The 10,288-nt window shown below is 42.9% G+C and overlaps 1 protein-coding gene and 1 long non-coding RNA gene across 2 annotated transcripts in view; one reads left to right on the plus strand and one right to left on the minus strand.

Moving 5' to 3' along the window:
- Positions 1–776, minus strand: part of ubl3a (ubiquitin-like 3a) — a 109,419-nt gene extending 108,643 nt beyond the window's left edge. Inside the window, exon 1 of the mRNA XM_043692033.1 lies at positions 217–776. Coding sequence (XP_043547968.1) covers positions 217–243 — 27 coding nt within the window. The 5' untranslated portion in view covers positions 244–776. The remainder of the gene's footprint in view (positions 1–216) is intronic.
- A 130-nt stretch (positions 777–906) lies between these two features.
- Positions 907–10,288, plus strand: part of LOC122550782 — a 63,997-nt gene continuing 54,615 nt past the window's right edge. Inside the window, exon 1 of the long non-coding RNA XR_006311942.1 lies at positions 907–1,041. This is a non-coding gene — a long non-coding RNA (uncharacterized LOC122550782). The remainder of the gene's footprint in view (positions 1,042–10,288) is intronic.

The following is a 10,288-nucleotide window of genomic DNA, read 5'->3' on the forward strand; positions in this document are numbered from 1 at the left end:
TCCCAACCCGTTCAAAATACATCACCAAATAAAATTTGCATCCAGGAAATAACCGCAATCCACGGCTCCCTGGTTACAGTTAAATTAGTCTTCACTTCGAGATGATTAGTCACAGAAAGGAGGGCTCACCTTCGCAAACACAACCCTTTAACATAAACAAATTGCGAACTTGGAACTGATAGCGGAAGAATAAATAAAATGTGCAATATTTCTTACCATGTCCGCCGGTATACAGCTTGACATTTTTAACAGTATCCGTTTATGAGACGACGACTGCCTGGAATATTCGCAGATCAATCTGTTCAGTCTCCAAACTCCCCCGGCGCCAGGGACGGAATTCAATCCAAAAAGGAAGGAAAAATAAACAAACAGAAACTCAGAACCGAGCACCAGCTCTGTCTTCCCGATTCACAGGAAAAATACGAGGAAGGCTGAGCAAAAAGCGAGAGATGCCCGCGGGAAGGCTCGTCATTAAATGTAAAAATGTGCGAATTGCCCCAACTGTAAACGGAGCAGAGCCGGGCACAAACTTGCTTCCACCGCAAGTTAAAGAGAATCAGAAGCGGGGAGGGGGGGGGAGAGAACACCAAACAGAAATATCCTGTAAAGCAAGCGGCTCACAATCGAGTCAACACTTTTAGCACTGACAAAATCAGAATCTCTACGTTGCCCCTTTCATATTCCGGAAAGACAGCTTTGCTAAGTTCTCATTGTGTTCCTCTGCAAGACGACACCAGCCCAGCCGCTCGTCCTATCATCTTCCCCTCTCAAACTCAATATGGCGTACAGGGAGAAGTCTGATTGCTGAGCGACGGGGCCTTGCGTCGTTTCCGGTCCAACGGGCACACGCGGGGCATTCCGGGAGTTGAAGTCGGCACCGGCGACGGATTGCGTCTGTGTTGAGCGCAGTTGGCAGACGATGTGACTATAACTCCCAGAAGACAGTGCGAACGCAATGCCGCATACGGAACGCATTGGCGATGCTCTCCGTACGGCAGCGACACGTCTCCGTGTTTCGCGCATGTGCTTGGACATTTAAAGGTGGAGGGCAGTAAGGAGTTAAGATTTAGGATAGTGAACTGTTTTTTTTTGTGTGGCTTTAATACTTATCCGTTGTGTAGATGAATTGCGCTGGTTGATATTCATTAAGATGGTGTTAGTTCTAAGAAACAGAGATCAGGTTGTCACTTGGTTGCAGCACCGTTACCTAGGCCGTGCTAGGTTGCTGCACAAACCCAGCGGCTGAGGAACGCTGCTCTTATTCTGCAGCTTTACACCTGCTACTTGCTGGCTCCTTGCTATCATTTTTTAACCTGTAAAACAAAATCAATGTCTGCAGTAACTGTGTGATTGTGCAGCGTTATGTTAACCCGCATCTGCGAGCACTGCAGAAACTGAAATGTTACTCTTGAGCTGGACTATCTCCGGCTGACGTTATAAATTTCAAAGTGACCAGCAAACAGCAAACGGAATCGTTTCAAACGTTTTAAATTTAATTCGGTCGATTTTGTACCAACTGCAGTAACTACTGTTTTCGCTGGTTTATTTCACGAACATGTAGTCTCTCGGATTTCCCAATCATAAAAAGTGTTACGGTTTGGAGGCCGGCTGTTCGGCCCGTCTGATTTTCAAATGAACATTTGGTTCTTGGTCCTTTTACCAGCGGGGACAGTTGCTCCCTATCCGGCCCCGTCAAGATTTTGAAAGTCTGTATCAGACCCCCTGTTAACTCCACCCCCCATTTTAGGCATTTGGGTAATGTCAATCATGTTGAAGTCATTAGGTCAGCAAATTAATTTTTCTTCATCCCAAGAGTAAATTTTAACGGTACCAATTAAACTTCAATTTGACGCCTTTACAACTGACTTTAAGATTCTTGCAAATCGCAGTCAAATCAACAATGTCTTGTAGGTTATTGCATGTAATTATCCCCAGATAAATATTTAATGTGTTACTTTGTGAGATAGAGTCATAGATATCCTAACCTAATCTAGTCCCATTTGCCACCAATTGGCCCATACAGCTCTAAATTCTTCCAATCACATACCCATCCAGATGCCTTTTAAATGTTGTACCAGCCTCCACCACTTCCTCTGGCAACTCATTCTATACATGTACCACCCTCTTCTGTGAAAAAATTGCCCCTTAGATCCCTTTTAAATTTTTCCCCTCTCACACTAAACCTATGCCCTCTAGTTCTGTACTCTCCCACCTCAGAGAAAAGACATTGTCTATTTACCCTATCCATGTACCTCATGATTTTATAAACCACCCCTCAACTTCCAACGCTCCAGGGAAAACAACCCTAGCCTAGTCAACCTCTCCCTTTAGCTTAAATCCTCCAACCCTGGCAACATCCTTATAAATCTATTCTGAACACTCTCAAGTTTCACAACATCCTTCTGTTAGAAAGGAGATAAGAATTGCACACAATATTCCAAAAGTGACCTAACCAATATCCTGTACAGCTATAACATGACCTCCCAACTCCTATACACAATGCTCTGACTAATAAAGGAAAGCACACCAAACTTTTTCTTCAATATCCTATCTATCTGCAACTCTACTTTCAAGGAACTATGAACCTGCACGCCAAGGTTTCTTTGTTCAGCAACACTCCCCAGCACCTTACCTTCTAGTATAAGTCTTTCAAATCTCTCTTTTCAAAGACATTGTGTTACTTCACTCAGCTCTACTTCAGTGCCCACTCTTGAGTCCTCCACATTTTCTATATTGGCAGGTTCTTATTTAAAATCCATCACTGGCTGAATAGGAAATTCCTCCAATTAAATAATGGGAAGACTGAAGCCATTGTTTTCTGTCCCTACTGTAAACACTGTTACCAATTTCATTCCACTCCATGGCATTTGTCTCCTCAAATCTGTTCTGCTATTGTTTAAGGTCATGGCTCATCTATCTCAGGCCTCAATTCCCATTACATGCAAACCCCTCATGCCTTTCAACTCTGATAGTTCAAAAATCTACCTACCTTCACATTAAATACCTTCACTGATCTAGCCTCCACAAATGTGTGATAGAGAATTCAAGATATTCAGCACCTTCAGAAAGAAGAAATTCATTTGCATTTTAAATGTAAATGAAAGACCCCTCATTGTATAACTGTTCCCTTAGTTTGAGATTATCCTACAAGTTGCAACATCTTCTGAAGATCTGCTTGGTCAAGCCTCCTCAAAAAGCCGTCTGTTTCAAAGCATGTCTCAGATATTAGTGTCATATTACTTTAGATTAGTATAGACAGAATCAGTTAGTTCTCCACCTGGAGACCCATCCACTATTGTAAAACCAACAACCTGTTCTTGTACTACTTAGTCAGCTGATGTGTCAAGGAATCTAACAGGGAAAGGCATCTTTCCAGAATGGAGATTGTAAAAGCACAGCAGATCTGGCAGCATCCGAGGAGCAGGGGAATTGAAGTTTCAGGCAAAAGCTCTTCATCAGGAATGAGGCTTGTGAGCCAAAGGGGTAGAGAGATAAATGGGAGGGGTGAGGGTGGGGCTGGGGAGGAAGGTTGCTGAGAGTGAGATAATTAGATGAAGGTGGGGCTAATGGTGATAGGTCAGAGAGGAGGGTGGAGCAAATAGGTGGAAAGGACGATGCACAGGTAAGACACGTCATGAGGGCAAACTTGGAAAGTTTGATCTGGGATAAGGTGGGGAAGAGGAAATGAGGAAACTGATGAAATCCACATTGATCCCATGTGGTTGGAGGGTGTGAAGGCGGAAGATGAGGCGGTCTTCCTCCAGGCATCAGGTCATAGAGTCACAGAGATGTACAGCACAGAAACAGACCCTCTGGTCCAACCCATCCATGCCGACCAGATATCCCAACCCAATCTAGTCCCACCTGCCAGCACCCGGTCCATATCCCTCCAAACCCTTCCTATTCATATAGCCATCCAAATGCCTCTTAAATATTGCAGTTGTACCACATCCTCTGGCAGCTCATTCCATACATGTACCACCCTCTGTGTGAAAACGTTGCCCCTTAGGTCTCTTTTATATCTTTCCCCTCTCGCCCTAAATCTATGCCCTCTAGTTCTGGACTCCTTGATCCCAGGGAAAAGACTTTGTCTATTTATCCTATCAATGCCCCTCATAATTTTGTAAACCTCTATAAGGTCACCATTCAGCCTCCGATGCTCCAGGGAAACCAGCCCCAGCCTGTTCAGCCTCTCCCGTAGCTCAGATCCTGAACCCTGGCAACATCTTTGTAAATCTTTTCTGAACCCTTTCAAGTTTCACAACATCTTTCTGATAGGAAGGAGACCAGAATTGCATCCAATATTCCGACAGTGCCTAACCAATGTCTTGTACAGCCGCAACATGACCCCCAACCCCTGTACTCAATACTCACCAATAAAGGAAAGCATACCAAACGCCTTCTTCACTATCCTATCTACCTGTGACTCCACTTTCAAGGAGCTATGAACCTGCACTCCAAGTTCGCTTTGTTCAACAACACTCCCTAGGACCTTACCATTAAGTGTATAAGTCCTGCTAAGATTTGCTTTTCCAAAGTGCAGCACCTCGTATTTACCTGAATTAAACTCCATCTGCCACTTCTCAGTCCATTGGCCCATCTGGTCCAGATCCTGTTGTAATCAGAGGTAACCCACTTCGCTGTCCACTAAACCGCCAATTTTGGTGTCATCTGCAAACTTACAAACTGTATTCTTATGCTCACATCCAAATCATTTATGTAAATGACAAAAAGTAGTGGGCCCAGCACCGATCCTTGTGGCACTCCACTGGTCACAGGCCTCCAGTCTGAAAAACAACCCTCCACCACCACCCTCTGTCTTCTACCTTTGAGCCAGTTCTGTATCCAAATGGCTAGTTCTCCCTTTATTCTGTGAGATCTAACCTTGCTAACCAGTCTCCCATGGGGAACCTTGTTGTACACCTTACTAAAGTCCATATAGATGACATCTACCGCTCTGCCCTCATCAATCCTCTTTGTTACTTCTTCAAAAAACTCAATCAAGTTTGTGAGACATGATTTCCCAAGCACAAAGCCATGTTGACCATCCCGAATCAGTCCTTGCCTTTCCAAATGCATGTACATCCTGAACCTCAGGATTCCCTCCAACAACTTGCCCACCACCGTTGTCAGGCTCACCGGTCTATAGTTCCCTGGCTTGTCCTTACTACCCTTCTTAAAGAGTGGCACCACGTTAGCCAACCTCCAATCTTCCAGTACCTCACCTGTGACTATCTATGATACAAATATCTCAGTAAGAGGCCCAACAATCATTTCTCTAGCTGCCCACACAGTTCTCGGGTACACCTGATCAGGTCCTGGGGATTTATCCACCTTTAACCGTTTCAAGACATCCAGCACTTCCTCCTCTGTAATATGGACATTTTTCAAGGTGTCACTATCTATTTCCTTACATTCTATATCTTCCATATCCTTTTCCACAGTAAATACTGATGCAAAATACTCGTTTAGTATCTACCCCATTTTCTGTGGCTGCATACAAAGGCCACCTTGCTGATCTTTGAGGGGCCCTATTCTCTCCCTAGTTATCCTTTTGTTGTTAATGTATTTGTAAAACCCTTTGGATTCTCCTTAATTCTATTTGCCAAAGCGATTTCATGTCCCCTTTGCCCTCCTGATTTCCCTCTTAAATATACTCCTACTGCCTTTATACTCTTCTAAGGATTCACTCAATCTATCCTGTCTATACCTTACATATGCTTCCTTTTTCTTAACTAAACCGTCATTTTCTTTAGTCATCCAGCATTCCCTATACCTACCAGTCTTTCCTTTCACCCTAACAGGTATTTACTTTCTCTGGATTCTCGTTATCTCATTTCTGAAGGCTTCCCATTTTCCAGCTGTCCCTTTACCTGCGAACATCTGCCCCAATCAGCTTTTGAAAGTTCTTGCCTAATACCGTCAAAATTGGCCTTTCTCCAATTTAGAACTTCAACTTTTAGATCTGGTCTATCCTTTTCCATCACTATTTAAAATCTAATAGAATTATGGTCGCTGGCCCTAAAGTGTTCCCCCACTGACACCTCAGTCACCTGCCCTACCTTATTTCCCAAGAGTAGGTCAAGTTTTGCACCTTCTCCAGTAGGTTCTTCCACATACTGACTCAGAAAATGTTCTTGTACACACTTAACAGATTCCTCTCCATCTAAACCCTTAACACTATGGCAGTCCCAATCTATGTTTGGAAAGTTAAAAGGTGGTTAGGGTTTGGCAATGGAGGGGGCCCAGGACCTGCATGTACTTGGCAGAGTGGAAGGGGGAGTTGAAGTTTTTGGCCACAGGGCAGTGGGGTTGGTCGGTGTGGGTGTCCAGGAGATATTCTCTGAAGCGCTTTGCAAGTAGGCTTTCTGCCTCCCCAGTGGAGACTATTCTTCATAATCCTTCACTCCTGATGAAGAATCATGCCCGAAACGTCGATTCTGCTGATTCTCAGATGCTGCCTGACCTGCTGTGATTTTCCAGCACTACACTCTTGACTCTGATCTCCAGTATCTGCAGTCCCCACTTTCTCCTAGTTGATCTTTCCAGAATGGTTCAACATTGAGTGCACTTTAAGAAAGTCTTGCAACACTTCCTTTGCATTAAATTGATCATCTCTTTTTTTGTCGGAGTGATCCTTCACATCCCTGGGAAGTACAGTTCCAAATGGTCTTTTGTTATTTTTCTTATTACTTACACCAAACCAAGGAGGTTCCCGTTGTTCAAAGTGAATAGCCTGTCAGAACTTTGGAAAGGTGTGCTATTACATTGTCTTTGATACTTGCAACATTTTGGTACCTATTCTGTTTCATAAAATAATAGAAAATGAGAGAATTAATAAATCAGAAGAATGTTAGAGGTTGTTGGTTGGTTCGCTGAGCAAGTTGATATTTTTGCAAACATTTTGTTCCCCTACTGGGTGACATCTTCTGCATTGTATAGCCTCCGGATGAAGCGTTATTGTGATCTGCCCAGAACCTATATGGCTGTGGCTGTCATGGCAGGTGGTTTTATTTCCTCTTTTGTACTGTAGTGGTCTGTAGATGGGATCTATTTCAATATGTTTGTTTAAGGCACCATTGGATGGATACTGAGCCTCCAGGAATTCCTGAGCCTGACTTTGTTTTGCCTGTCCCAGTATGGTAACATTGTCCCAGTTGAATTCAATACACACTGACAATGAAGAACACCAATTAAACTAGGACAACGTTACCATACTGGGACAGGCAAAACAAAGACAAGCTCAGGAATTCCTGGAGGCCTGGTATTCATCCACCGGTGCCATAAACAAACATATTGAAATAGCCCTCATCTACAGACCACGACAGTATAAAACCAGAAATTAAACCACCTGCCATGACAGACAGAACTGTATAAGTTCTGGGCAGATCACAACAAAAGCACTTCATCCAGAGGCTACATAGATTGATTAGATTACTTACAGTGTGGAAACAGACCCTTCGGGCCAACAAGTCCACACCAAAGAGCAACCCACCCAGACCCATTCCCCTACACTTACCCCTTCGCCTAACACTACGGGTAATTTAGCATGGCCAATTCATCTAACCTGCATATCTTTGGACTGTGGGAGGAAACCCACACAGACGCAGGGAGAATGTGCAAACTCCACACAGAGAGTTGCCCGAGGCAGGAATTGAACCCGGGTCTCAGGCGCTGTGAGGCAGCAGTGCTAACCACCGTGCCGCCCTGATTGGCAAAATGTCACCCATTTAGAGGACAAAACGTTTGCAATAAAGTCAACTGACTCAGTGAACCAACCAACAACTCCAACCACAGCCCGAGTTACAGAGCTTCACAAAAACCTTAAACAGAAGAATTTTGTGATGCTGTGTGATATTTTATGATTTCGGCAAAGAAATACAATTTCAAAGTACAATCTTTCCTAAATAGAATGCTTCTACTTCAAAATGAATCGAATTTGCACCTTTGTCAAACTACTTTATCTGAGATGAATATTCATTTTTCAGCTTTATCAAATAACAGTTTTAGCTTTCAAATCCATTTATACATAACTATTTTCATCAGAATTATTCAGTTTTATTTTAATTTTCTGACTTCACAGACCATGGACCACATGCCCTGTATTGATGGTGCTTTTTTAAAACTTTGTCCTCAGAATGTGAGCATTACTGTCTCGGCCAGCATTTATTGTCAATCTCCCATTGCCCTTGGGAAGGTGGTGGTGAGCTGCTTTCTTGAACTACTGCCATCATTTGGTGTAGGCACACCAACTCTGCTGTTAGCGATTTTGTTCCATGAATCTGCTACACTTGGGTCGTAGAGGTCATAGGTTTGGAAGGTCACACAAAAGAGACTTGAAAATTTGCTGGGATGCATTTTGAGGATACACATAATGGTCACTATGCACCGAAAGCAGAATGAGTACGTGTTGAAGAAGATCGGCGGGGTTCCAATCAAGTACGGTGTTGACATTGTAATTCTTTTGCTTAAGCATGCTGGATGTTCCACTTATGAATAGGAACAGTTTCTTCCTATCTACTCTATTCAGTAAATCATGATTTGCAAAACCTCAAGCTGGTCTCCTAGTATTCTTACCTCAAAGGACAACAGCCCTGATCACTCCAATCTATCCTCAAAGTTGAAGTTTCTCATCACTGAGACCATTCTTGCACACCTCTTCTGCATTGTCTCCAATGTGTTCATATCTCTGCTATAGCGTGGCTACAATTGTACACAAGGTCCAGCTGTGGTCTAAGTGTCTTAGACAAGTTTAACATCACCTCCTTGCTCTTGTAATCTGTCCATGTTAATAAAGTCCAGGATACTGAATATGTACTTTAATAACAGCTCTCTCTACCTGTCCTGCCACCTTTAATAATCAAGTCCCTTTGCTCTTGCACCACCCCATTTGTACCCCATATTTTATATTGTCTATCCATATTCTTCCTACAAAAACGATCACCTTATATTTCTTCATGTTGAACTTTATCTGCTGCTATTTACCCACTTCACCAACTTCTCTTTGTTCCTTTGAAGCTCTACATTGCCTCCTTCCTTAGACTATGGATTCATGTTCTGAGAGCAGGTACAACCTAGCTCAAGAACAGCTTAAAATCACAAAGAAATGAGCTGATAAGTATGTCAAACCTTGAACAATTCAATGAGAGTATGAGATGTTTGTTTTACTATCTTTACAAGATGAACCATTGAAAGCATAGTGCCTCATGCAGAATAATCAAAAGGATTGGCAAACTATATCATTTGATTCTGAGTCACTTTTCCCTCTTCTGTCAGTATTGCACAGGGACTGTTCCCTCTGAGACACCTTGGGCCACTCCTCCTCTGTTCCCAACACCTCCTCATACCTCCACAACACCTTCCCATACAATCGCAGAAGGTGTAACACCTGCATGTTTACCTCCTCCCACCTCATCACCCAAAGCCCCAGACACACCTTCCAGGTTGTGAAATATTGTGTTATGATATATTATGTTATAGATTATTAACTTAGTTACCAGCTCGCTGTATTCATTAATACCAGGTTCCTGTTCATTCCAAACCGTTATTTACTATAACATGGATTCATTCATTTATTCATAAAACCGTGGTTCTGTAGCATGTTTTACTATTCAAATTTAAAACAACGCTTTCTAATCAAAACAACCCGTTCAAACCTATTACTGCATTTTCACATTTTATCAACCCTTGCTACAAGTAGTTTTTACCTCTGAATAAGTGTAGCATACAGAACGATACCATCCCAGCTATCATCGTCTCCATGAAACATTATAATTTTAATCAGTCCTTACCAATCATCTCCTGGACCTGAATCGATTTCCTAATTAGTAAGTACATGTTAAATACCTTTTAACTGGGCCATTATCCCATAAAGAAACTAACTGACAAAACAGCACTTCCATGAAATTGCATATGAAATTCACACCAGCAAATGGTAAATAAATCTCTCAACCCAGCTGGGTTGCTTTCTGTACAGTATACCCATTTAATATCCTGTATTCTTTTAAGAAGTATAGGTACAATTTTGAACTTATTTAGAGCACAAAGGCCTAGTATTTTTACTAATACAGAGGAACCTTGATTCTCTGAATGAGATGGGTGGGCACTATTTTGTTTGGATAATTGATTATTCGGTTAATCGATTAAATGCCTTTCCACTGGGGCTTGGAGTTTTTGAAGTCTGCTCCCCATTCAGGAGACTAGGCAGCAGCACACAGCATGCGAGGATCTGCCCTCCCCACCCCCACTCCCCCCACCCCCCCCGTCCAACAGCACCCCCCCCCACCCC

The sequence above is a fragment of the Chiloscyllium plagiosum genome, chromosome 6 (assembly GCF_004010195.1).
Source record: "Chiloscyllium plagiosum isolate BGI_BamShark_2017 chromosome 6, ASM401019v2, whole genome shotgun sequence".
NCBI lineage: Eukaryota > Metazoa > Chordata > Chondrichthyes > Orectolobiformes > Hemiscylliidae > Chiloscyllium > Chiloscyllium plagiosum.